Source organism: Rhinolophus sinicus, linkage group LG02 (assembly GCF_036562045.2).
Source record: "Rhinolophus sinicus isolate RSC01 linkage group LG02, ASM3656204v1, whole genome shotgun sequence".
NCBI classification, from domain to species: Eukaryota; Metazoa; Chordata; class Mammalia; order Chiroptera; family Rhinolophidae; genus Rhinolophus; species Rhinolophus sinicus.
In genome coordinates this window covers 145,303,502-145,331,287 of record NC_133752.1, presented here as the reverse complement: position 1 = coordinate 145,331,287, position 27,786 = coordinate 145,303,502, and the positions used below count along the sequence as shown (strand labels likewise).

The following is a 27,786-nucleotide window of genomic DNA, read 5'->3' as shown; positions in this document are numbered from 1 at the left end:
GGAGAGAAAAAGGGAAGCAGGAGCCAGGCTTCTACCGTGGTCCATCTTCTACGATTGTAAAGGCATCCATCTGAAACTGCCATCTGTGATTGTGACCTTCCCAGAGGCCACGGTAACATTCCCAGGGAACAGGACCACTAAAATATCAAATTCCCCTAGCTCTTGGAGCTGGCATTAGTCCTCTTGCCCCGCTGAGGAATTGGGTCATTAAGACATTTGTCTATCCAAATGTCTATCCAGCAGATTAAGACATTTGTCTATCCAAAATGCTTACAAATTTGGTGTCAACAGTTATCTTGAGGGATTTTGGGGGCCAAACTCTGAGCTTTAACTGCTTTGGAATGGATCCAGGTTATGAGATGTCTCCGAGGCACTTCAGCTCAGTTTCTAAAGGCCACATAGAGGGCCTCTTTGGTGGAAGGAATTCCTCACGGAGGATACAGCTTTAAAACATTTCTTTTCCCCAAAGGCTGGTACATAAACCTTCATAAAAGGGTCCCAGAATTTAGACTTTCAGGACTCAGCATGGTCCTAGACTCAGTCAGAGGTCACAGACGGAGAAAAAACAACAACTCACAGGACCTCTCAAATTAATCTGACTTCACAGGTCCCTAGATTTAAAATCTCACAAGAAGATGGGTGCTGAAAGACCTAGACAGTTCCTACGCTTTGAGAAATTTCCATATTGAGGTCTCAAATTGAGAACAACTTCATAGACCCATGAGAATTACAGGGCTTGAGATACCCAGAGAATCTGGGCTAAATGAGCTATTATACTTTATAACGATGCTCTGTGTCTTTTCAGTGTCTCAAATAATGGGACAATTGAGAATGCAGGATTTGAAGCCATACTGTCTGCACTGGAATTCTGGCCGCTTAGTAGCACTGTGATTTTGAACAAGTGACTTATCTCCGTGCCTCAGTTTCCTCATCTGTTATAGGGGGATAATAATAGTACCTACCTCATTGGGTTGCTGTGAGAATTAAATGGATTAATACATGAAAAGTGCTTAGATCAAGTACTTGGCATAAAGTGAGAGTCGGATATATATTCACCATCATTAACCACCAGGGGGAACTTCAACGGGATTTTGAGTCTGGGCATCCAACTGGAAAGGTCTGCTTAGGAGTGTCTTGTGAATGTGATTTGCATAACAGTTGAAGCCCTGCTGACGTCAAGGACTCCCTGCAGCTCCAGGTCAGATCTAGTCCTGGAAGTAGTTCCTGCCATACAATAGTACCACAATTGCCTCACCAACCTTGCTTCCTACCCAACTCCCTAAGCACCAGGAAGTGAAACAAAGCAGTAGAGCCTCAGGCCTCCAGCTCACCCTTGTCCCTCTTATACGGTCTCCCAGGTCTCCACTTCCTCCTCCTTTTCACCTTTCACCTCCTATCCTTTAGGGCTTCCAGCATAGGGACCAGAGGTGGGGAAAGCATAGGACACATTCATTATATAAAAGTGAGGTGAGCTCTCCTACTTCCACCACCACAACCACCACCACCAATTTCCTTATTCTATGTGTATCCGCAGTATGTGGGGAGAGGCAAACCATTTGTCACTCAAACTGAGATAACCTCTCTGATGCTGGAAATGTTTTATCCAAAGGGTGGATTTACCAGAGAGTCATATATGAATCAGAAGTTTCACAGGCAGTTTTGAATAGTTCTAAGGGAAGGGAGGCCTTTGTAAAGGGCTTCTCAGAGGAAAACGTCAACCTCTTGGGGAGGCTTTGGGAGCCATCTGTGTGGTCACCCACGACCTCATTCTGACGTCCAAATTGTCCTGGGACCCTCCACTGGGGTTGGGGCAGTCCCAGATTTGGACCACCCTCCACTCCCACGCCTAATCTCACACTCTCAACTGTTTCACTGGATGTTGCATCAGGGAGGGTGATGAAATCAGTGTCAGTGGATTTTACCCATGGACGCAACAGGCTGAAGAACTGGCCAGGGTCATTGACACTGAGCACCTTCAACTACCAAGGACTCCTGGACTTCTTAGCCATGGTGTAGGAGCTGGAATATCTAAACTGGACTTCTAGCCCTTGCTTACACTGTTGTTCCAAAAGAGCTATCACCTGCAGCCCACAGAGCCCATGAAACTCTGAGCCACTCAAGTTGAAGAATCAGAAGGGTCTTAGCAACAACGTCCTCCTCCAACAGGCCTCCTACTCTCCACAGTGAGGCCTGAAGTAGGGGAACAGTAACACTTGGAATGGCACTTACATGGCTGCCCAGTTCTCAAAATGCCTTCATGTCCGTTCTCTTCTGGTGAAAATAACACTGTTCACAATGTTGAAAAAGAATCCCCCTTATTTTTAGATAGAGGGCATCTGGTGGGAACCAAACTTCATTCCAAACTGAGTTTGACATCTTATTGGGAGACAAATGAATGTTTCTGTTTTGGTTTTTCCTCAGGCAGGAAGAGGTGGGAAATTAGGTTTTGGGCTGGGAGTGGGGGTGTTATAGCTTCAAGAGGCAAAAGATGAGGAAAAGGTTAAACAGGAAGGAACTTGAGACTAGATTCATTTAAATATTTGTTATTCCCGCCCCCACCTCCAACTACAGCCATTTCAATTCCTGGAGAGCATTACACATATGTCCCATCCCAGGCCTCCAGCCACAGCAACCACACAAGTCATTTCCCCTGGGACTGAGGCTACATACCTGGGCTCCCCACGGAGGGGGATGATGCAGGGAGGGGAATCCCACCTGCTGTGAGTCACCTGCTAGTATAAAGGGCGGGTGTTACAATGCAGGGACCTTAAAAAGAGACTCGGAGACAAGGGTAGAAAAACAGGGGAAGCAGCTCAGAACCTCAGCGAACTGAAGGAACCAAACCAGAGACACACAGAACAGAGACAATCAAGCTCAGAGCAAGGGGAAGTGGGCAGAGATTCCACAGGGACTGGTGCAAGGCACAGAGCCAGCCAGATTTGAGAAGCAGGCACCGAGATGCTGGGGAGCAGAGCTGTGCTGCTGCTGCTGCTGCTGCTGCTGCTGCTGTCTGGGACCGCTCAGGGCCGTGCTGTGCCTGAAAGCAGCGACCCTGCCTGGGCTCGGTGCCAGCAGCTCTCACAGAAGCTCTGCACACTGGCCTGGAGTGCACATCCACCAATGGGACATGTGGTGAGTGACAGCCTCTGGGACCAACGAGGAACCTCTCCCAGTTCTCCAAGGCTGCAGTGGAAGACTCTGGCCTTGCGTAGAAGCTAGAGGGTTGGGGCTCCTGAGAGAGTCTTAGGCCTGAGGAGCCAGGTGGGTTTGAAAATACTTCTTCTGTCTTCCCCACCCCTCCTCCACTCCAGGATCTACCAAGAGAAGAAGGAGATGACGAGACTACAAATGATGTCCCCCATATCCAGTGTGAGGATGGCTGTGATCCCCAAGGACTCAGGGACAACAGTGAGGTACTAAAATGAGACTGAGCCACAAGAAAGAGGGGAATGGGGACATATCTGGGCACGATGGTGATTTAGTAAAGATTGTATTTGTCCTCGTCAGGTCAGGTGGCTACAATAACACACCATAGACTGGGTAGTTTATAAACAGAAATCTCTCCTAGTTCTGGAGGCTGTAAGAAATAAATTTCTCCAGGTCCACGCCCAAGGAGCTCAGGGTGCTATCATGGTTGGTGAGGGCCCCTGTGCAGGTTGCAGACGTCTCATCATATCCTCACGTGGCAGAAGGGGCTAAAGAGCTCCATGGGTGTCTTGTAAGAGCACTCATCCCATTCATGAGGCTCCACCCTCATGACCTCATCACCTCTCAAAGGCCTCACCTCCTAATACCATCGCACTGGGGGTTAGGATCTCAACAGATACATTTTGTGGGGACACAAACATTCGGACCATAGCCGTGTCTAAGGATCCCAAGAACTGGGTGGGTCTTTGGTGAATGGAGTAGGAAGAGGGTATGTTTTCTTCAACTGCTTTCTTTTCTCCTCAGTCCTGCTTGCAAAGGATCCACCAGGGCCTGGTTTTTTATGAGAAGCTGCTGGACTCAGACATTTTCACAGGGGAGTCCTCTTTACTCCCCGGTGGCCCTGTGAACCAGCTTCACTCCTCCCTACTGGGTCTCAGGCAACTCTTACAGGTATGAACTAGGGGACTGGGGGATGGCGGCTTGCAGTCTCTCAACAGACTGGGGGGTGAAGGAGCTAGAGCCCTCTCTAATTGTGTCCCGTGTCCTTTCAGCCTGAGGGGCACCCCTGGGAGACCGAGCAGACTCCAAGCCTCAGTCCCAGCCACCCATGGCAGCGCCCCCTTCTCCGCCTCAAGATTCTTCGCAGCCTCAAGGCCTTTGTGGCTGTAGCTGCCCGGGTCTTTGCCCATGGAGCAGCAACCCTGAGCCCCTAAAGCCAACAGCTTAAGGATGCCACCCAGATCTCCATGGCTCAGCAATGCAAAGATGAACCTGTCAGCCAGCTGAGGCACCTGTGAGCCAAGTCAAATCAGTCATTTCATTCTAATGGGACTTGCATTGTTGAAAAATTACCAAAACTGACTGATTTATGATGCTGACCTAGGACATGTTGAGTATTTATTAGATGGAAAAGGAAAATTTGGGATTATTTATCCTCGGCAGCAGTTTGGGGAGGATGATTATTTATTATATTTATACTGAATTATGTACTTTTTTCAATAAACCTATTTATGTGGATATCTGAGTCTAATTTCTAGATTTGGTTTGGAAAAAGAAACAGAATGGAAAAACAGGGACAAGGCATTACAAAATGCATCCTTCTACTTTCTACTCCGCAGGGCTACTGTGGACAGGCTATTTCCTTATGATCCCCTGCTGTAGAGAGTAACTGGCATCTTTTTGGTCATAATCCCTGTATGGCTAAGCAAGATGAATGGGATTAAAAAGGGCTGAGATGAGGACGCAGGGCCTCTCGCTTGCTCCCAGTGCCTCCTTCCCTGCTTTCTTCACCAAGAGTGTATTTGGCCAAAGACAGAAATCCCGATCACTGAAGGATCAAAAGTCAGAGCCATGTGAGCAGGACGGGCATTCCGGGAAGAAAAAGGTAAATCCCCCAAACTAACACGATTCTCCCTTAAAGCACATCTCCCTTCTGTGGGCCCCTTAAGAAGGGAGTTTGATTACCCAAAGGGATCTAAACTACCTTTGAAAGAAAGAGAAGGGGAAAGGGCTAGTGATGATTTCCCTTCCTTTTCACCATCATCACAAAATCAAAAAGGCATGGGCTTTGGAATCAGACAGATTCAGGTTTATTTCTTTGTTTTGCCACCAACCAGCTACATGACAATGGGCTAGTTATATAACTACTAGTCCTTCCCAACTCATATATAGCTTACAGCTTCCCTGGAAGAATGTAAGGGTCAGAAAAAGTTGCGCTAAATAGGGAGGTAAGAAGGAGAAACATCACAGGAGGGACATACGGGGGAGGGTGGAAGACAGGCCATGATTTGCTCACCTTGATCCTCCATTGCCTGCTGGTTTCTCCAAGGATATTAGTCTTGTGAGCAAAGAAGTAAAGAAGTTCAGGGAGCAAATGCTTCCAGGTCAGCACAAAGTTTATTAGCCACTTATAATCAGAAGGGTCTCTTTCTGAATAGGATTCTTCCTTAACATACCAGGTAGAAAACATCTACATGTATAGGGCCTCACTTTCATTTACATCTCAAGTTGTACTAGAAGCACATCTTAGGGCAACAGCAGTTGTCCTGGGGTTCCCTGGAAATGGCTAAGGTGTGAGGTTGTTCACTGCCCCATGATAAACCTTCAAGATTCCAAGGTTCCAGGAACTTGATCTTTGCCCAGGTCTATGCCCAAGGAATGGGATACCTCTTTTCAGGTAAACAGTATATTGCACAAAAGCAAAGGAATGATACCTTAATAGAGAAATATCTTAAGAACCAAGGAGTCCTTTCCTCTGTAACAATGGCAAATTTTATCTAATACTATAAGAAGCAATTCCTAAATTCCCAGTAACACCATCCCTGGCTTCTAGGAGTGATTTGTCTCCTAAGCTTTGGGAAAGTGAGACTAGGCAGAATAAGTTATTGTGCAAAGCTTCACAGGCACATGAGGACTATTTCTGGGGGGGAAGGAATGGATTGTGGCCAACTTGGGAGGTGGGGAGGAGACTGGTAAGAGATGTACCTCCTACTCCCTTCCTCAGAGGGGAGCTTCACGTGGTGGCTGAGGCAGAAAGCTCTCAGTCCTTGCAGGAAAAGAGGAAATTCAGGACTTGAGTCAGGAGTGAGGGGAAGAAAGGAAAAGGCTATCCTAGACATGAGGAAACCAGAAGAAAGAAATGGATTCTATCGTGTGTCTATTCCCCAGTGAGGAACAAACCTACTGGGCACCACGTTAGTCTTAACCAGCCATTAAAATGTTGAAATCCTTCCATACTGGAAAGAAGCAACTTCCCTGAATCCTTTACCCCTAAAGGTCCTGGCCTGCTCCCATAAGTTCTACACCTCCCAGCATAACAGGCAGCCTCCAGGATCGTAGTGAGAGCTAAGAACAACATCTATTCTGATTCATTGGTCCCCCTTCCTTACCCATATAATGCTTTTACCTCTCACTCCAAATCACACGGTTAACCCAGCTTAGATGGGCCACATGCCTGATTTCTCATCCTTGGAGAGCAACATCACGATGTGAGGGGTAGGTAAAAGATACAGAAAAAACAGAGGAAACGTAGTTCCTAGTAGTCAGAAGGAATCAAGGGCCCATCTATGTAGAAATGGCTGGGGTAGAAGACGTGAGCCTCATCCACAGTGTTCTGGTCGGCCAACAGTGGGTCTCCATTTGGCATGATTTCTTCAATCTCCGTACTATTTCGGAAGACTGGGAAGTCCAGAGAAAGAAGTCAGTCCCTGATCTTAGGCAAGGAGTTCCCAACCCAGCAAGGAAAGTGAGGAAGGATGGATGGCAGCAGGAGGCCTAGACAGAGCCTGAAGAGGCACTCAGGCGGGGCTGCGGGAGGTGTGTACATTTCCTAATGAAAGGAATCACAAGGAAATGAGCCTCCTCTCCAATGAGGAACTTAGACCTGGGCCCTTTCTGTAATGGGTGAGGGAGGGGAATTGGGAAGGGGACCGTATCCCCCTTTCCCCAGCTCCATCTCATCACTTACTTTCCATTTCCTCAGTGTTCAAGTGTCTCAGATCATGGGGCAGCTCTGGCTCTGGTTCTGGCAACAGCTGTGAAATAGGCTCTAGAATAGGATCCAGTGTCAGTTCTGGTCCCAGGTTTGGCTTTGGCAAGCTTTGTGTGGGCTCCAGCGGTGGCCCCAAATCCAGCCCTGCCTCCATCAGTGGCTCTAACCCCAGCTCTGGCCCTGGTGCCAGCTCCGGGTACAGCCCTGATGACTCCACTTCTGGCTCCAGATTAGGCTCCAGTGGTTGTTGCAGATTAGGCTCCAGTGGTTGTTGAAGCTCATCCACCTGTCTGGAAACCCCAATACAGACAAAGGGGCAGTTGTTTAGGTAAAGTGGGGAATGGTCGAGCAAACAGAGGCTACCTCTCTGGTCTAAGAAGGCAACAGAGCAGAGGGCTTAAGAGCACAGGCTTTGGATTCAGGCTTGCCAGAGTTTGAATCCCATTGTTTACTAGCTGGGTGACCTTAGGCAAGTTACCTAACCTTTCTGAGCCTCAGATTTATCATCTGTAAAATGGGAACAACAACACCTAATAATACTCGAGAGGCAGTAGGATGGTTTAAAGCAGGGTTTTCGAATCTAACAGACTTGGATTATTTAGTAGCCATGTACGTTAGGCACGCCACTTCATTAAACCTGTCTCCTCAGTTGAAAATAGTTAATAACAGTGTCTGCTTCACAGGACTATTATAGATTCAATAACTGACAAAATGAACACAAAGGTTTAGCCCGGTGCCTGGTACATAATAAACTTTCATTAAATGTGGCTGTTAGCATTACCTGCTCAGATGGATTCTCATGAGGATTAAATTTCTAAAAAGTTCTAAAAATATCTAGTACCATGTTTGGCATCAAGATGCCCATTAACATCAGTGATTATGACTGTTATTATCAGGGAACCACAGTGGAGATAACCTGAGGATGGCAGCGGGAAAATAGAGAGGAGAGAGACTAGAAAATAGAGAGGGCTGGAGAGTGTGGGTCAGTAGGAGAGAAGCCAGAGAGACTGGAATTGGGCAGGCTTGGGTCACTATGTCACTATGTCAGCCAACAAGGATTAGAGAGGATGGCCAAAGAGTCCATATCTCACCTGTTAGAGACCACAATGAGCTTATGTTTCAGGTATTTCCTTCGTTCCTGGAGATTATCTGTGGGGGACGTACACAGGAGGTGGGAGGTCAGGGGATTGGACACAGTATAGGTGGTCCTGACAATCATATCTCCTTATTAACTAGCAGTGTCCCATGGACAAATCCCTTACCTTCTCTGGATATTGATTTTCCCGTGTTTGGCAGGAAGGAATTGGATTTGTGGATGCCTGAGAATCTCTGCAATCTCCCAGTAAAGTATGTAAAAGACTCACCTTTGTCCTCATAGTAGCACCCGAAAGCCTCATCCCGGGGGATTCGGGGGTAGAGGAAGCGCAGTGGGTTCTCGGGTATGTTCTCCTCAGTGAGCAGCTGGTAGTGGCGGATGATTTTGGTCAGCGGGAGAGACTGCAGCACCTCCTTGGTGAAGGGCTGCACAGAGCAGATGAGCACCTTATCTAGAAAGTGGACGTAGGAAAAGGCAGGCTCGAGGGAAGAGGCTGAGCCTGGGCACTCCCCACCCTGGCTGCCCAACCCCTGACCTGCCGAGGGATACAGAATAGAGACAGGGAAGTAAGTGAAGGGCAAGCAGAGGGACAGAAAGGAGAGGCTGTAGGAACAGCAGGGCAGAGCAGCTGACCATCATCCTGGTGTTCCACCCAGGAGCAGGTAATGCCCCCTTCCGATGTTTCACTGAAGCGCAGTAGAAAGGTGCCAGAGATGGTCTTCTTCAGCAACCGGCGCTCCTGGCTCCGGCTCACAAAGCCCATGATGCGTCTGGAGGGGAGAAAGCGGCTGTCAGGCGCTCCTGCCCTCCTGGCCCCCTGATCCCTTAGGTAGGGAGACAGTGCCAAGGTTTGGCGCTGGTTCTGCCACTTACAAACTGTCCCGCTATGGTCAAGTTACTTCACTTTACTGACAATATGTACCCCCAAGGTTGGAAGAGGTGTGTGTGTGTGAAGATTCTGTGAGCTCACATAGATGAAAAGCATATGGTGAAAGGCAAAGTGCACTATAAATGGGCAGAGTGTGGCAGAAAGAGCATAGGGTTGGGATCAGACAGGCCCTGGTTCAAATCCCAACTCGGCCCCTTGGGTAAGTTCTTTGATTTCCCTGAGCCTTAGTTTCCTCACTTGAAACGAGGGTGGCAACATCCATTGGAGCATGGTTATAAGGATTACATGGCAGAATTCATGAAAGCACCCAGCAGGCTCTGGAACACAGTAGATGCTTAACAAATAATGGCTCCAACTACTGTGTTTCCCCGAAAACAAGACCTAGCCGGACCATCAGCTCTAATGCATCTTTTGGAGCAAAAATTAATATTATATTATATTAAGTATATTATATTATATTATAAAGACCCGGTCTGATATTATAGTAAAATAAGATTGGGTCTTACATTAATTTTTGCTCCAAAAGATCCATTAAAGCTGATTGTCTGGCTAGGTCTTATTTTCGGGGAAAGTCGGTGTTATTGCAAATGTGAGGGGGTGTGACCTTGTACCAGTTTTTGCTCTCTCTCCTTATTTACCACATGAGGGCGCACAGAGTCCACTTTCAAGCCGAGAAGGTGGCTGGGCTGGAGTGGGGTGGGGTGGGAGAGAGAGGCTGACCAAGGCCTTACCCATCCTTCCAGAGATCCTTTAGGTGATCATGTACCAGGTCTAGGATTTTGTCCAGCCATGTCCAGAATGGTAGTTTTCCAGGGGGGCTCTCTCGCTGAAGGAGGAATGGAAAGGCAGAAAGGGATGTGGAGCAGGAACCCCTAATGTACGGAAGAAGTGTTGGGGGAGGGGAGAGTTTTGGACTAGGGGCTGGGATCTAGGTGCCCGGGATGCAGGCAGTTACCTTAGTGAAGTCAGCCCAGGACAACGATGCACTCTCATTCCTACAGTTCTTCCCTGTGGGCAGACAGGTAGCTCAGATGATGGAAGGAGACAAGGCTAGGGGTGCTGGGATGGAAAGGACAGAGGGCTGGGCTGAGAGAAAAGAAGGTCTATACCAAACAGTTTGTCCTTCAGCATGCTCAGCTGGTCCCGGTCGAGGCCTCGGCCAACGTAGGAGAAGAACTGCCAACTGAGAGCAGGGCCCAGCAAGCTCCAGGGGGCTTTGGGGGGGCTGGAGAAGAACTGCTGATTCTGCCAGGGTGAGAGGAGGGCAGGATGGCTCAGAAGCAGCGCCTACACATCAAGCTTCCACACCCCTCCTCACCATCCTTCACCTGTTGGTCCCACCTCTACCTGGGGGTTTGTGCTGAGCAGATTGAACCAGAGAACCGAGGCCCAGGCAATTGAGAGTTGATTCATATTAGAAATAATCACCACAGGAAGGGTGTCCGTCTGGGAAGATAGGAATCACAGAGGAGACGGGGCTGATTTTAGCTTTAGACATCTGGTAGGGGCAAGAGGTAATATCTCACCCTGAGAGAATTCCGTTTCATCCCTCCTACGCCTTCTCCCAAATCTGCTTCGTCTCTCCCTGCCCTCCATTTTCACTCACTGTCAGCTCCTGCTTCAGACCCTGGTAGGTGTATTTGACTGTGATGCTGATAATGTGCAGTTCCTCCGTTACGCCCAGCAGTCCCTGGAACAGCCGGAGACAGTGGTGAGAGGGTCGTTTGGTACATTCCTCTTGCTCCCCCAATCCTCTATCCAGGCCTCACCTTATTATTGCCTTTTCCTGAACCACCAGAACGTTGCTCCACCAGAGTCTGTGAATTGGGGGAAAGAGAGAATGCCAGAGGAGGGACCCCAGCGTCCCTGGAACCCATTTTGCCCTCAGGACTTCCCAAGGCCTGGGAACTTCCCCCAGCCTGTTCCAATGGATTAGTAAGCTTAAGCTATTAACCCTTCTTACCAGGTAACCGAAATCCCAAATTAAGCCCTGACTTTGCCCTTTCTCAGGGGTCAAGGTTTTCTGGTTTGAGGTACAAATGTTGAACTTCCGGAAGCTGTTTCAGGAGGAAGAAGATATATGAAGAACAGAAGTAGAGTTATTCTAAAAACTCAGCAGGAAAACGAAAGTTCCACTTCATTTCAGACCTCCCTTCTCCTGCTGCCTGTTCTCCACTAAAATCAACCTCCCCCTCGTTTGTGCCCCCATCAGGGCTGCTACATGTGGTTGCACCAGTCACACAGTACACACGTTTGCAGTGTCCTGGTCAGGTACGTACCCTTGTGATTGAGGAGGATTCCTGAAAATACAAAAAAAAAAAAAGAAAAAAGAAAAAAAATCACTGGGAAGCAAACAGTGGAGAAGTTAGGAATTTGGTCTTTGGGATCAGACAGACCTGGGTTCAAACCCCAATGTGCAGCTCACTAGCTTATGTGGCCTTGCACAAGAGACGTTATCTCTCCAAGCTTGTTTGAATGGTGCATTGATAATATCTAACTTATAAGATTCCTAGACAATTAAATGAGTATTTGGCAAGCTGTATGTCACATAGTAAGTCCTCAACAAAAGGCATGAGTTACCATTTCTATGAGGTAGGAACGGAAGGGGGCAGAGCACAGCCACAGGGCCTTGTGAAGAAGAGGTGTCTATTCTGCCCACCAGCCCATGTCCTGGCCATCCTTTGGTCCCATCCTTCACCTGCCCCAATTTACCTGTCAATGGAGACTTCTGCGGTCAGTGACTCACTGCGTTCCTGGAGTCTCACCAGCAGCCTGGGGAGAAGAGAGGTAGATGAGGGGAAGTGGTCAACCTCAACCTCCTGGATAAGACCAGATGTTTGAAAAAGATAAGGGAAGGGATTAGAAGGTAGGTGGATTGAGGGGAAAAGAGAAGAAATAGCCAAGAGTGGGAAGATCTGTAAAGCCAGGAAATGAATGGTTATCAGGCCTGGAATAAGGAAGCAAGAATGAGTTCTGAAATGCCAACCTTGTTTGGACACTGAACTTGCTCCCAGTCCTCAGGATGAGGGGTCGATGGGGAGTTTGAGGCATACAGGGTTGGGTTTCTACCACAAAGGCTCTGGGAAGAGAGATGTGGAGAGAATATACAGCTCAGCATCTGTAAGAACGGCTCCTCTTGTTCCTTCCCTTTGCCCTCCCTACAAGTCCCTCCCTGGCCTCTAGACCTGTGGAGGAGACGCTGTAGCAACTCTGTAACCTGGGCCTCCCGCAGGTCCACCCCTTTGGTCAGAGGGTCATCCTGATAGCTAACCATGCGACTCAATTCCTTCAGCTCCTTCAAAAGCTGCCGCAGATGAAACAATAGCTTTGCTCCATTTGTGAACCTGAATGATAGAATCCAAGGGAGAGAGAATCCGTGAGTTTCCTGGAACCCCTAAACAGGCTCTAAGAGCTCCCCTTTAACTATGTGGAAGTTAGAAACTGGGACAAAAAAAGAATTCAGGAAGCACTGATTACTCAACCTGACTCATAATCCAAGAAATGAAAATCAAAGCTATTGTCACATATAAAACTGGTAAAAGATTAACATAATAAAGCTAACTTTCATATGAAGCCTGCTATGTACTATTTATTCTAAGTGCTTTACATATATTAATCCATTTAATCCTTTCAACAACCCTATGAGGTAGGTACTGTTATTGTCCCCATTCTACAGATGATAAAACTGAGGCACAGAAAAGTGACTTGCTCAAGGTCATAAAACTAGTAAGGAATGAAGTTGTATGTAATCCCAGGCAGTCTGGCTGCACAATTCACACTTTTGACTTCTCTACTTTACTGTGTCTATAAAAAAATTATAATAATAGGTAATGTGGTGACAGGAAAACAATCATATAATACATTTAAGCAAAGAGATTGGGATAGCAGTTTGAAACTATTTTTCAAAAAGCCTCAAAAAATATGCATAGATTTTTGCAGTATTCCATTTCTAAGATATATCCTAAGGAAATAATCAGACAAACAGACAAAGACAAATATATGAGGAAGTTCAGAGCTTTGTTATTTATAATAGAAAAATTAGAAAAAAATGGTATTAGGTATATAAATTATGGCATATTTACATCATGAAATACTATGCAACCATTAAAAATAATGATATAGGCTCAAATACTTAACATGAAAAATGTACCCAAAAAAGTACAAAAATATTAAGTTTTTAAAAATTACAAGATAGTACAGATATATGATTTGACTTCTGTTTAAAATAGATGTATACTGGGGCAGCCGGATGGTTCAGTTGGTTAGAGCATGAGCTCTGAACAACAGGGATGCTGGTTCAATTCCCACATGGGATGGTGGGCTGTGCCCCTCTGCAACTAAAGCTTGAACACAGCAACTGGACTTGGAGCTGAGCTGTGCCCTCCACAGCTAGATTGAAGGACAACGACTTGGAGCTGATGGGCCCTGGAGAAACACGCTGTTCCCCAATATTCCCCCTCACCAAAAAAATTAAATAAATAAATAAAATTAAATAGATGTATATTTGTGTACACGCACAGGGAAAATCTGGAAAAAGTATGTAAAAGCATCAACAGTGGATACCTCTGCATGATCAGATTATGCAGATCGGTGATTTTTACTTTCTTTTCTCTTTAAAGTTGTCTGAAATTTTTTCAACTGGTACACATTATATTATTAATAATAATTACAAAAAGCAATAAAGCTCTATTAAAAACAATGAAACAAAGAACCAACACAATAACACACCATCACTATGAACAAGGAAAGGTATATACTTCAACCCAGGAATACTACTTCTAGCAACTTACATTACAGAAATAATTAGGAATGTAAATAAAGATGTAGTTATGAGGTTATTTAAATAATTTAAATACTGATCCTGTACCAAAAGCCCTACACACCTGTTTTCAATATACCTGAACAGCTGTGGTATATTTTCAATAGTTCAAATGACAATGAATTTCCTCATGAGAAAAAATTTAAAACAGTAGGTACTTTTCAAGTACGTTGAAGGACACATTCCTTTTTGTTCTACATCACAATAAAATTAACATAAAATAAAAAGTTTACTGGAAAAAATAATAAGAAATTAAAAACTAAATGTCCAAAAATAAGAGTTAATTAAATATGTTATCTCCCTATAGGGAACCATGATGCAGCCATTAAAAGTAACATGGGTAAATATTACAACATACATCTAAGTTTAAGAAAAACAAGCCCACATGTCTCAAAATATGAACAGTGTGATTCAATTTTTGTTTAACAGTATTACAGTAGCTAAATAAGTCTTTTCTCTCTCTCTTTTTCTTTCTTTTTTGCTTTATCTTCATTCCCCCTCAAAACAACTAGAAAATATATTTCTCTGGTGATTAAAAAGGAAGGGTTCTGGGCTTCCTTGGTAGTGAGAATGAAGAGCAGTGTAGCTGCAGTCAGATAAGGGAGCTGGGATCATTCTGGGGAGCAGAGGTTCAGGAGAGCAATTCCTTTAACAGGGCACTGCAACTTACAAAGCACAGGGGGATGGTTAGGACTAGGGCTGAGTGAGCATGAGGGCGGGAAGATGTCTCTCACCACTTTTCTAGCTGGATAAGTTCTAACCCTCCATCCAGGGGGGCTCCAATGCAGGCTTTCTGCTGCTGGACTTTCCACTCTTCCAATTGGGGCAGCAGTAGATCGATTAGGGTGGTTAATCGGCCTAGCAGTGCTTTGGAGGTATCAAGCACCTCCTAGAAAAGACATGAAGTGAGTGCTGAGCCTCTCTCACCACCACTCTCCACAATCCAACTGGGGAAGAAGGGACAAAGAAGCCAAAGCTCAGAGGCCAGGGCTCCCAGACCCCTCATTTTCCCCAGGTCCCTGCTTACACACTCCCTCTGTCCTCTGTCTCCCACCTTTCTCCTTTTGTCCAGTTCATTGAGAGTTTCCTGCAGAAGCTGCTGCTGTCTGGTCTGATGGGGGTCCAAAGAGGGTGTCCTCACTAGATGGCAGGAGCAGAAGTGAGACAAGTGCTCAGATCTAGGGTTCCTTCCCCTTACCTTCCTGACCTGGACCTCAGTCAGAGTCAGGAGGGGGGAATCCTGAAGAGAGAAGAAGGGGAACCAAGCAAAGCACAGACAGCTCCGGGCCATCGAAACCCACTCAATCGGCTAAGGTGGTTTCCCATGCATCTCCTTCAACATTCACTAGCTGTCCCTCAGCCATACCCCCAGCCCAACCTCCACAACACCCTGGCGTTTCTAGTTTTGCATGGCAGCAGGACTGTACTATAGCTAGTGAGGGGTAGCCAAAGGTGATTACTGTTTACTGGGGCTTTTCCCTTCTGCTTTCTTCCACCCTTGGCCTTCCAGTGGGCACCTGTCTTCCTCCTACCCTCAGTGTGCTTCCTACCTGACTTGTGGATATTGTATCGGAAGCAGAAGACATCCTGCTGGTCTTTCAGTTGGCTGATGGATTTCACCAGCTTCTGTAGTGGGGATGAGACGCAGGTGAGGCTGCTTCTGTGGGAGGAAGCAGGCTGAGTTCTGCCCACCCTGACTTGCCACATCTACCAACCTCCATCATAGCCCTTAATTCCAGAATCCGGGATTCAATCTCATGCTGCTGCTGGCTCTCCACAGGTGCTTCAAGAGCTGGCTCGCCTTGCTCCTGAAATAAGAGGCTCTGAGTACATTCAACTCTGACCTTGCATCCCTGAAATCCAGGCCTGAAATTAAACCACAGGCTATGGGGGATCTTATTCTGAGATAAATTTCCTGAGTCCTTTCCATGGTCCGTCTCTACTCCACGAACTTTCAATATCACCACTAAATTGTTCTCACCAACTGAGCCCTCTGAGCCTGGATCAGAATTCTTTTTTCTTCCAGAAGGAGGTTAAAGATCATTGCAGCCAATTGGGTGGGGCCCTGGGGAAAGGCCTGCAGTAGGAACAGAGAAAGAATTGATTGAACTCACCTGCCTTCAATGAACCTTCCCACCAGTGACCCCAGTACTTTCCCCTCTTTCAGGGTCCCTAGCTCTTCCGCTTTTCACCACAGGTCCCCAGACTCTAGCCTCTTCCCAACAGGATCATCTAAACACTGCCCTTCTCTCTGCCAGCGATCCTTTAAGTCCAAACTCTGTCCCCCTTCCCCCTGATCTGCCACTGTCCCTTTGCACCTCTAGGCCCTATTTCATACCCTAAACTGTATTCCACTGCACTCAGCTCCCATTCCTACTTTGTTATACCCAGCTCCTCCAAGTACCTGAATGTCCCGATAGAATTTTCGCAAGTTGTGCTGTAGCAACAAGCACTCAGGGTCCTGGCTGCAGCGGCCACACTCATAGCTCAGTTGATCCAAGAAGTGGAAGAAGAGCATGTTAGCCTTGGAATCATCGTTGCCCATTGCAGCTTCCTGCCTGGGGAACAGGAATGACAAAGATTAGTATCTCTGCAGGGTTGCTACTGTCTTGAGGCCTCCCAACCCCTTCCGGCCCTTGGTGTCTCCAGGATCCCAGGGGCTCTGAAGAATGAAACCACTTTCCTCACCTCCCTCACCCCACTGCCAACTTTCTGAGGGCCTCACCAGTTCTGGTCTTCAATCCATACAGCCAAGTACTGTCGAATATCCACTGGCAGGAGGCTATTTGTATAGAGCTGGTGCAGAAGATCTTGAAATGGGCTGTCGAGATTCTGCAGCTTCTCCCACTGTGCCATTTGGGTTCTGAGTCTGAAGGATTCAGGTTCCCAATTGGAAATTTGACTGGACTAAATCATCCACAGTCTTATGATTGTTTATTACTAAAATTGAACATTTTAAAATTATACAGGTAAGAAAAGATACACACAAAAAAGGGGGGTATCTAGATTGACCCCACTCCCAATCTTGGTCTCTTCCCCTCTTCTCCAGAAGTAACCAAAATTATTAGTTTGGTATATATTCGTCCAGGGTGTACTATTTAAGAGCTCCAATATGTGGGCCTTTTTGTTTTAATTGTAATTTCTAAACATACGCCAAAGTAGAGTGAATAGTACAAGAATCATCCATGTACCCATTATTAATCTTCAACAAACATTAATGATATTGCTATCATTTTTATTTCATCTATCTCTCCCAATAAATTTGCTTGTGTTTGTATCCCTTTATGTTGGAGCATGTAAAAGCCAGTGTGGGTCATAAGTATTTATTTCAGCATCATCCTTGCTGGCCCCAAAGCTTTATTGGGGACTTAGGTACACCCTATAAACTGCTCTCCATGTAGGAAGGAGGAGCTGTATTCTAGAAGATGTTTAAATGCTGTGCAAGGAGTCACTCAATCCCTAAGGTTGTGACACTGTTATGACCTCTGTTGACCTCTGATTCTGCTCATGGATTATCAACTTTGCAAGAGACCCAGAAATTTCACTCAAAACTGTTTCTTGGCTGTCACCAAGTAGGCTGGGCAAAGAATCCTTCTCCCTACCTTGCCCCGCCCACTGCCATCTATCTATTTAGGAAATGAAAACTTATTCTTGTTGCAGCCTGGGCCTAACGGAAAAGAATAAACAGTACATCCGTGGTCTAAAAACAGTCACATGATTTTATAAGAAATCAAAGAAAAATGTCTGGGGTGAGAGAGGTTCTTTTCCACAAGTATGAATAATTATGAGGTGCCTTTCTACCCCTGGTAAGTAGGAACAGGGGAAGGAAAGGATTGGGCAGGGGCTCTTATTTTTCAATTTAACCCTTTTAGTAGGGCTTGATTTTTATAACTATGTACCTGTATTGCTTTTTCTGAAAAATGACGAGGCCCCAGTTCTTAAGGAACTAGTGGGCTGGTATTAAAAGAGTAAGGCAGCAAGTAAATCCTGAGGTTTAAATGTAACAACAAACAAAACAAACATCGAAAGAAACAAATCTGGTCTTCTCAAATGGACTGCAAACACTTGAGGTTAAGGGCTGTAACACGTTCCTCTCCAGTTATCCTCACTCTCTTAGGCACATACTATTTTGTGTTCAAAAAGCTGTTCTGAAATAAACTTCATTTTGTATGTGACCTTAAGCAAATAGTTTCACCTTTCTGTGTCTTATGCTTTTTAACATAACAAAGATAATAAACTGTATCTACCCTTAGACATTGATTTTTTTGTGTTTATGAAGATCAAAAATTACACAGACTAGAGGGTAAATGGCTAAGACACTGAATCAATGTAACAATGCCAAGTTCCGAGTCAGGGGAGTTCTGGGAGGAGGGCATTAGGATTGGGGAGCTAGGCTGGAGTGGAGGGGGGGGTTGATCCAGGATGCAGCAGGCGACGGCTATTTCCTTCGGGGACACAGGTTGACCACTACGGGGCGTAGCTACCCCCGGGGTCTGCCACCCTTCCCAGGGAGGAACTCGCGCCTCCATCCCCAACCCCCGCGCGCCCGCTCAGGGCCACTACCTGGTTAGGGTCTCAGTCCTCGCTCCCTCCAGTGGCTCCGCTCTAGGCTTCGGTTCCCCAGAGGGAGCTACCGCAACAGCGTCTCCCGCCCCGCCCTGGGCTTCGTCCCGCCCCTCGGGCCCGCCCCCTTGTAGCGGGCTTGAGTGGGCTGCTGTTGCCCTTGCCAGCCCCGCACCCCTACGCTGGCCAAGCTCTTCAGGCTGTGAGCTCATTGGTGCCGCCACAACGCCGCCTCTCCGCGGGGCGGGACAAGCAGAGCGGAAGCCACAGCTCCAGCTCCAGCGATTGGTGGGAGCCCTCCTGCGAGCTAACTGCGGAGGGAGGAGTCCAATTCATGGAATAGCTCCGAACTCGAACAGCTGATTTCCGAGAATCCGCCCTACAACCCCAGAACCGAGACTGGCTCAGGACCGTGGAAGCCCTTAAGGCTCCTTCAGAAGAGGTGGGACCGGAATTTCGAAACTTTGAGATAGGAAGGGGAAGGCTGAAGTAATACCAAAATAAAAACTGTTTATTGATGGTACTGTGCTAAGTAAGCCCGTTAGGTTCATTGCATCGTTTATGATTTCCACAAACCACACTGAGGTGACACTCATTATCCCCACTTTAGCATTTTAAAAAACTGAGCCTGGAGAAAGAAGTTACTAGTCAGTGATCACTGAGGCTCTAACAAGTGGAGCCTGGATTCAAACCAAACCCTCTTGACTCCAAACCCCAAACTTCAAAATTCCTGCATTTTACAGCGCTGCCTTCTACAACAAATCAGATATTTAGATTCTGAACACACACATATAGCTTGTCAGAATATTTGATTTATTCATTTAGTGTTTACCACCTTTTATATCCCAAAACTCCCATTCCAGGAATCTATGTTATAGTTCTTGAAGAAGGGCAACACCCAGTAAGGAGTTGAATTTACTTCTTCTGACACCAAAGGGGCAATGGCAGTTGTTTCTGCCATGTCACTCATATTTGAGGTGCTGCCCAAGCCTTCCTCGCTGGTCTCTGGAGGGATGTTTGCTTCTTTCTCATAGTAATAGTGGATCAACTGTTGAACCCCAGCCTTCACTGCAGGTTTAAGGGCATTGCTGACCACTACTCCCACGGGCCCCCCTGACATTCCAGCCATGGTCATCAGAAGGTCATAACCTATATCTATGGCCCCATCTTGGCCTCGTCGCTTGGCCTCTTCCAAGCAGTTCTGAGCAGCATAATACAAAGCTGTGCCCAGGTTGTAGAAGGTCCCCACTCCTGGTAACCACTGGACTATATTGTGCACACTCTGCTCCTGCTCATTTTTGCAGTCCTCCATGGGGAGGGAGCGTCGGGCCCTCTCTGGGCCTTGCTGCTCCTTGGCCAACAGCTGCAAAGCAGAGGCCAGGGCATCCACTGACACTCCCCTCCCTATGCTGCTGCCTTTCTCCAGCCCTTGCAGATGTCGGAGGAGGATCTGTGTAGCATTTACACCCCCCAGGCGGTAAAGCTGAAGCTGTAGGGCCTGTACATCAGCATGGCAGCCAGCTTCCTTCAGTGCAATCATCAGTGGCAGGCCTATCAGGAACTTGGGTAGACGGGCCATGTGGGTATAGCCAGGCAGGGATTTTGGGACTAGGGTCTGGCAGGAAAAGGGGTCTGAGGAAGGTGGCCAGGATTCCAAGGATGAAGGAAGGTGCATCAGGATATTTGTCTGGTTTCCATATGAAATGGCATCCACAGTGTGCAGCAGGAGGTAGCAAAGAAGCAGCTCAATTGGTATCATGATGTGTCTGAGGGCACCCATGTCTGGACCAGAGTACCCTGCAGAGGGGGAAAACCAGAAACATCCATTAGGGATGTAGTCTGACAGGAGCCCAAGACTCAGGGCACACCTCATCCATCACCTTTAGGCTTCTGCTCTTTTTAGGTAAAGGCCTAAGAGACAGGAAATGCAACCCAGTTGTTCCCATTGGCCTTCTCCATCTTCAGGTTACCTGGGACTTCCCCTGCTTTATTTCCACCCATTTATAGGGGGTCCCAAATTGCTACACAGTCCAGTCATTGAGAAGTGAGACTGTGTTGACAGGTTTGGTAGCTGCTCAATCCCGTGCTGCCCACTTCTCTGTCCCATAGGGGAAAGATACTTATTTTCCACAATGATCTGTAAGAGCTGTAATCTCCGCAAATATTTGTCCATTTGTATTGGCTGCTCAAACCTTGTCCCCTTGTCACACACTTGACCTCAAAACCTAAGATCTTGTTCTTTGGCATTTCCCACAGGTCCCACCACGTTCTCACTCTAGCTCACGAGAGAATCTGAGAAACTCAGAATCAGAAGAGATTAGATGTTTATTATTTGCTCTTTTTAAATTTCTCTTTTCAGTTTAAATTTTAAATTAGCAAGCTATAGCGTCTTGTTGGGGTTTTAATACAAGGTAGATGAATGAGAAAAGGTTAAAATACCGCTCATGCTTAGAACATATTACATGTGCAGTATATGATAACTGAAAGAAAGAAAAGGGAAAATGGAATAAGAAACAGGGACTGAGAACTACTAAGTGAAGAGGGGCAAGGCTAACACCAGTTGCATGTGTGTCAGCACTGGGATGAAGTACAGAACGTGCTTCTGACCTAAGTGGTCTCCAACATTTCTAACTCATATCCCCATTCTTGATCATAGTCCTGGGAAAGGAGACTTGTTGCCTAGGTGGCAGTGAATATCTAAAGTGAACCTGGACAAATTCCTGAACCAATTTCCCCATAAAGCACCTCAGGTAACTGTGGAACAATTGATAAATTATATTGTCATCAGCCACAGAAACTGAGACGCTCTTAACTTGGTTTTCTTCAGCTTTTTGCCTAACTCAACATGTTCCCAAGACTCATATCTAGGGGATGTTGACAGTAAAAGCTTTGAATTGTTTCACCAGCAACATGGCTTCTCAGCAAATTCAATTACCATCTGCGCTAATTGTTTGATCAGCCACCCCAGTGGGTGTATTCACCGCCATCAATATACATTCCTCAGGGTGAGTAACTGAGTGTTGGATTTATCCAAGCTCCCCTGCAGGTCCTCCCAGATCCCTCAGAATGACCTTAGTATTGCCTCTAGAGCACCTCCAAAGAGGTGACAATTGAGCTGACTCTTGAAGGTAAAGGCTCCTCATGAAGGAAGGCAGGGTGTTACGTGTGTGTGTGTGTATGTGTGGTTGGAGCCTTCCAAAAGAGGCACTGACATGATTGACCATTTAGAGGCATGAAAAAACCTGATTTTGGAGGATGGAAAGTAGTCCAAGATGAGGATGACGACGGTGTAAGGTAGGTGTGTGGGTGGTGTGGCCGTGAGGCTGCAAAGACTGGCCAAGGTCAGGCACACCACGCAGAGGCTCTGGACTCTGTCCTACAAACAGTGGGGAACCATCAAGTACTCTGGACAGGGGAGTGATATAATCAAAACTATATTTTAGAAAGATAACTCAGGGGACAGCTTGGGTGGACTTAAGAGAAGGAGAGATTGGGGAAAGACTAGCAGGACAGCTGCTGCAGGAGTGTCCGTCAGTGATAACAAGGAAATTGCAGTGAGGCAATCCAGAGTAGTCAAATTCATGGAAACAGAAAGTTACCAGGAGCTGAGGGGAGGAGGAAATAGAGAGTTGTTTAACGGGTATAGAGTTTTAGTTTTGCAAGATGAAACATTTCTTGAAATGGGTTGCCAAACGTGAATATGCTTAACACTACTGAACTGTACACTCTGAAAAGGTTAAGATGGTAAATTTTATGTTACATGTTGTTGTTGTTGTTTGCCACAATTAAAAAACTAAACTACAACAAGGAAGTAAATGTTTTTTTATGTGTAAGAGTTTTTTTTTTTTTTTAGAATGAAAAAGAAAAAAATTTTCAGATTGAGTGGACTCAGAGTATACCAGAAAATAGATGAAAAACCACCCCATATTTAATGTACTAGTCTGCCAGAGTTGTCGTAACAAAACACCACAGAATGGATCATTTAAGCAACAGGAATTTTTCTCACAGTCAGGAGACCAGAAGTCCAAAATCAAGATGTTGGCAGGTTTGGTTAGTTCTGAGACCTCTCTCCTTGCCTTGCAGACGGCTGCCTTCTCGCTATACCCTCACATGGCCTTCCTCTGTGCATATGCACTCCTAGGGGCTCTTCCACTTCTTGTAGGACACCAGTTCCATTAGGGTCCCACTTTTATGACCTTATTTAACCTTAATAACCTCCTTAAAGGTCCTCTCTCCAAATACAGTCACAGTGGGGGTTAGGGCTTCAACCTATGAATTTTGAGGGGTACACAATTCATTCCACCTAGTGACATTATCATGTAATACCAAGAATAAAACCTATGAATAATAATTTAAAATATGGAAAGAAAAAATTCAGTTCTTCAGTCACACCATCCACATTTCAAGCGCTCAGTAGCCACATTGGGCGAATGTCCACAATATTGGACAGCACGGATATAGAACATTTCTATCATTTCCCATCAAGTGCAGTGATCTAGAAATCGTGGAAGAAGTTATAAAACCCCTAAGATAGTAATTGACTTCATTTTAATACACCCCCAGGCCCCTCTTCCCTACCTTAATCAGATCATCCTCATTCCAACCACCTGGAATTTCAACAAGGACTGGTAAGATTTTCGTCACCTCTGGTTTTCAACGTGTGGATTAGCATATCTGTGAAAGACCTGCTGGATTGTGCAGTATTCTCACTCTAGAGCCACTGAATCTTTGTTTGAGAAATCTAAACTTATTGTAGTATCCAGAGCCTAATAGAATAAAGCAAGCCTATATGCGATTTAAGGGGTCACATGATTTTATTATGAAGGGGAAAAATTTTTTTTGAGGTGAGAGGATTCTCTTCACCATCATAGATAATGACACGCTGACATAATCATAGCTGAATATTCCATTACATATCTGAGGATTAGAACAAGGGAGTTTGTGATACTTTTTATTTTTTCAGTTTTTAAATACTATCTTACGGATATTGGACTGGATGTTTAGTTGGATTTTGAATGCCACAGGTTTGTCAAGAATTCGTGCATATTTGTGTATAACCCCTTTATATAAAGGACAAGCCTTCTGGGAACAGTATCTAAGTCATGGACCTTGAATAAGGCCCACAATGCAGAGGGAGCAGGGTTCATTTCTTTAGAAGTCTTGCCCTGGGAACATGGTTGTTTGTCACTCCTGGGTGATTCACATCTATGCCTCCCGAGCCGCCTCCCTGATCTCTGACAGAGGAGTATTTGCCTCTTTTTCATAGTAATACTGGATCAGCTGCTAAAGCCCAGCCTTCACTACAGGTGTAAGCACAGTGTTCACTAGTAGCCCATGGGTCCCCCCGAGAACCTCAGCATGATCATCAGAATGCCCGCGTCTATGGCACCAACTCTGCCTCATTCCTTGGGTTTATGCAGTAGTTCTGAGCAGCAGAGTACACAGCTCTGCCTGAGTTTGTAGTAGATTCCCACTCCTGGCAACAGATGGACCACATTGTACACATGCTGCTCTTGCTCACACCAATAGTCTAGGGTAGAGAAGGCACATCTTGCTCTCCCTTCATCAAGCTAAACCCCACCTAATAGCTGCAGAACAGGGACCAGAGTCTCCCCTGGGAAGCCCCTCCCTGTGCTACTGTCTGGGTGTCTAGTCGAAGAAAACCAGCATGGCTATTCACATCCCCCAGCTTATAAAGATGAAGCTGCAGGGCCTAGGAAGCAGGCTGGTGGTCACTTGCTCCAGGGAAATCCTCAGGACCAAGTCCTCTACCAAGGCAAGGACTTTGGGAGCAGGGGCTGGCGGAACCAAGAGCCTGCAGAGGGTGGCCGGATCACCAGAGGTGAGGCAAAAGGCACCAAGGTCTTTTTCTGGGCTCCACATGAAATGACAACCATGGGGTGAAAGGGGAAGCAGTAAAGGAGCGGGTCTTGATGGCTCTCAGGTGATGCCTTGTTCAATCCGATGATACTAGCATGGAAGATAACACTCAAACGGTTTCCCTTGGGCTGTGGTCTGAAGGAGCGTAGGGCTCAGTTACAGGACATCTCGCCCATCAACTCCCAGCCTCTGTTCCTTTTAAGTTTGGGACCAGGGAATGGAGAATGGGACTCGATTGCTCTTCTCGGTCTCCCCATTCCAGGTCACCAGGGCCTTCCTCTACTTCACTATCACGCAGTTATGAGGCCCTAAATCACCACATAATCCAGGCAGTACAAAGGGAGACTGCTCTGGAAGAAGCAGACCCATTGTCCAGTTCTGTCCCATGAGGAGGGGAGAGGGTTGCCTTCCCTGATGATCAATAAGGAACATGACCTCTGCAAATGTCTGGTCATTTGTACTGATTGCTCAAACCTTGTCCCCTTGTCACACACTCAGCCTCCAAAGACATTGGCATTTCCTATTATGTCCCTACCACATTCCATCTCTAGCTCACAAAAGCCACAGAGACCCAGAGTTAAGAGATTAGATAAATGTGATTCTGATATAAAAGCAACTTTTTCTCTTTTCAGTTTAAAAATTAAAATCAGAAAGCTACAGCATTCAGTGGAGAATTAGAAAGTAAAGAGTAGATGAATGGGAAAATATTAAAAGACGCTTTATATCTAGTACATAATTAATCCACAATATTTGACAACTGAAATTGGGAGAATAGGGGCTAGACCTTCTAAGAGAGGGGACCAAGCTGACTCCAGTCACATGTCTTTTAGCACTGGGATTAGATGAATAGCATTCATCTGCCCTAAACTGTCCCCAACACTTTTAACTACCCATTGTGCCTAGCTTCACACATAGTCCTATCAGACATTTTAGAAAAGAAACATGGTACCTACGAAGCCTTCCTTATTTTAAATGTCTGAAGTGTTTCTCTATCAAGCCCAGTACACTGTGTATCAGAATGGTTGTGGAATGCCTGACAAAGTATAACTGATCTTCCCAAGACATTTCAGGGTTTTTCATCAGCTGTTTGTCTATTGCTTCTAAATGCTTCCAAGACTCATCCATGCACTTCTGGGTGACACTGATGGCATCTGTTACCGGCTCAGTGGAGGGAAGCTTCTCAGCACATTCAACCATCAGCTCTCCCATTTCATAGAACACCCACCTATGTTCATGCCTACATGCCTCAGGAAGGGTAACTGAGCACTGGACCCATCAAAGACCCCTGCAGGTCCCCCCAGAATGACCTTAATATTGCCAATCCCTTCCTCCTCATTGTGCTTTTTACTCTCATGAATGAGGGTTTCAGTGGTGTCCTTTCCTCCCATTCTAACAAAGCTGAAGCTGCAGGATGTGGGCCTCAGTTGGGCAGCAAACCTTCTCCAGGGCCACCTCCAGGGCTAAGTTGGATAGGTACTCAGGCCGAGGGGCTAAGGAGGTGGCTGTGTGCAAGAGATCCTAGCAGGTCTTGGGATCTGGGAGAGATTCTGGTTGAAGAGTGTGTTTGGAGGACGCCCAGTTTCTGTGCAAGATGGTTGGGAGGTCAGGGCTCTTTTCTGGGCATTTCTTGGAAAGATAGCCAGTGGGGACAGCAAGATACAGCAAAGGAGCAGCACAGACTGGATCATGCCACCATGTTCAGCAGAAACAGTCCTGCTGGAAAAAAGCAGTGCTCAGGTTGGGAAGTGGGGAAAGAAGAGGCACCAAGACTGGTCAGAGCTAGGAAGTGTCTTAGCCCTTGGAACCTTCAATTACCCTGGATATGGCTTCATCCCCACCCTCACAGGCTCTGGGTGATCCTTACCTGCTCCAGAAAGAAACAAGCCAGAGGAACGAGATAGTCCGAACACAGCCTTTACCTTGGTGCTTCCCTCATCAGAATGACTGCTTTCTAGATCTCACCTTCTCTTTTACCTCAGCCAAAAATGTTGACCCCTCTGAAAACAGTGAGGACACAACACTGACAAATATTTATCCACCTCTTCCAGGCTCAGGCTTTGTCCTCCTCACCTTTGCCCCATGCTGACAAGCAGGTCTTCCCCTTTGTGGCTGCTTTTCTTGTCCCTTATCTCTGTCACCCTAAGGATTTCTCTAGACCTAAACTTAGATCAGGAAAAATTCCTGTATCTTCTGGGGAAGCAGAGGTGAAAGGCAGAGATACCAATGATTTCTGGGTAGGAGACCTCAAGCTTTTTTCCAATGAACTCATCAGCTAGAGGAATGGTGTTGCGTCCAGTGCAACACGGGCTGTGAGGGTGTGAGAAGGGACGGCTTGGGTTAAGTTTTTAAGAAACAGAGACTTAATGCAGTTAAATCTCAGAAGGCCAGGGGCCTCACAGTCATGAAAGACTGGAGCCCAGAATTAAGTCGACTGGTGGTTTTTATTGATAAGCATACAAGGGAGTAACAGTGTTTCTGGCATGGTCTGTGAGACTCATTTATCTCGTTATAGAAACAACCCAAACCAATTATGTTTGTCTTCAAACAGCCGAGCAGAAAGTCCTTGAGGTGAGGTATGCGACTCCCTTAAGGGACGTATATCACATATCGAAATTGTTTTAGTGTTCAGCAGAGAGAGCTTAATCTTATCGCTCTGAAGACTTTTCTCCCAATTAGGTGAGAGGGAAAAGCCAGTCAGCAGTGGCTTTTCCCAGGCAGGAGGAAGGGGAGGCAAGGCCCCTTCCCAGATCTTTCTAAGGCAGTTCATCGGGGGCCTCCATGGGGTTCCGCCTGGCTTGAGTTGCCCCCCGCCGCCCCCGTGGGGAATCTTACTCGTCATTGGCTGCAAACCCTCTTTTGGAGACTAAATAGAGAAATATACAGTCCCAGAGATGCAGTCTCATAGACTCTTCTTTCCTTAAGGAAAGACATGGGGGGACAATCGGCTAGGATGTTGTGTGACAACAGAACGGGAAAATAGAACCTACTGGCAAGTCAGACCAAATCAGAGCAACTTTCCCGTTTTTACCTCAATTCCAGTGCAATACCCTGATGAAACACATTTGTTACCGTGATAGTACCTCTTTCTAAGCCCACATCAAAACCATAGGAATTGGGTTCCATCTCCCATCTAGGGGTCTAGATGAGAAATTGCAGTCTGGAAAATAGGGAACGATGGCATATGGTGCCTAAAACTGGTACAAAAGTCCATAAATCATTGTGCCATAAAGGTTCCTTTCTGGTGCTGTAAACTACTTCTGGCAGACAGCCAAAGGGCCCTTGGTTCCTCTCCCTATCTTACTCCTCCCAGTCCCAAGAGGGGCCCCTAATAAGAAATCAGGAAAAAAACAAGTTTCTAGAACAAGAGTAGTAAATCCTCGGAGCTACACTCCAAAAATTGG

The 27,786-nt window shown here is 46.3% G+C and overlaps 3 protein-coding genes across 4 annotated transcripts; 1 reads left to right on the top strand and 2 right to left on the bottom strand.

Moving 5' to 3' along the window:
• The first annotated feature begins 2,808 nt into the window (after positions 1–2,808).
• Positions 2,809–4,500, top strand: IL23A (interleukin 23 subunit alpha). Its single transcript, XM_019742302.2, has 4 exons — positions 2,809–3,132; positions 3,312–3,413; positions 3,952–4,098; positions 4,200–4,500. The coding sequence occupies exons 1-4, from the start codon at positions 2,959–2,961 to the stop codon at positions 4,359–4,361; spliced, it is 585 nt and encodes a 194-aa protein (XP_019597861.2). The 5' UTR covers positions 2,809–2,958; the 3' UTR covers positions 4,362–4,500.
• Positions 4,501–5,525: 1,025 nt separating this feature from the next.
• On the bottom strand, positions 5,526–18,709 carry STAT2 (signal transducer and activator of transcription 2). Of its 2 annotated transcripts, none has more exons than XM_019742425.2 (24): positions 18,506–18,709; positions 16,668–16,882; positions 16,347–16,500; positions 15,924–16,019; positions 15,658–15,750; positions 15,493–15,568; positions 14,997–15,082; positions 14,677–14,831; positions 12,309–12,467; positions 12,110–12,202; positions 11,836–11,895; positions 11,403–11,423; positions 11,087–11,180; positions 10,893–10,940; positions 10,730–10,813; positions 10,471–10,569; positions 10,233–10,368; positions 10,079–10,131; positions 9,855–9,949; positions 8,868–9,004; positions 8,503–8,685; positions 8,230–8,287; positions 7,115–7,428; positions 5,526–6,825 (listed from the first exon to the last, which is right to left on the bottom strand). In XM_019742425.2, exons 2-24 carry the CDS (start codon positions 16,796–16,798, stop codon positions 6,683–6,685), a joined length of 2,568 nt encoding a protein of 855 aa, XP_019597984.2. In that variant the 5' UTR covers positions 16,799–16,882; positions 18,506–18,709; the 3' UTR covers positions 5,526–6,682. The 2 variants fall into 2 exon arrangements, with proteins under 2 accessions (XP_019597984.2, XP_019597983.2); XM_019742424.2 differs by having other exon boundaries at positions 16,668–16,811; positions 18,506–18,663.
• A 588-nt stretch (positions 18,710–19,297) lies between these two features.
• On the bottom strand, positions 19,298–26,390 carry APOF (apolipoprotein F). The gene is made up of 2 exons (XM_019742439.2): positions 26,250–26,390; positions 19,298–20,302 (listed from the first exon to the last, which is right to left on the bottom strand). Exon 2 carries the CDS (start codon positions 20,283–20,285, stop codon positions 19,344–19,346), a length of 942 nt encoding a protein of 313 aa, XP_019597998.2. The 5' UTR covers positions 20,286–20,302; positions 26,250–26,390; the 3' UTR covers positions 19,298–19,343.
• Between the last annotated feature and the right edge of the window lie 1,396 nt (positions 26,391–27,786).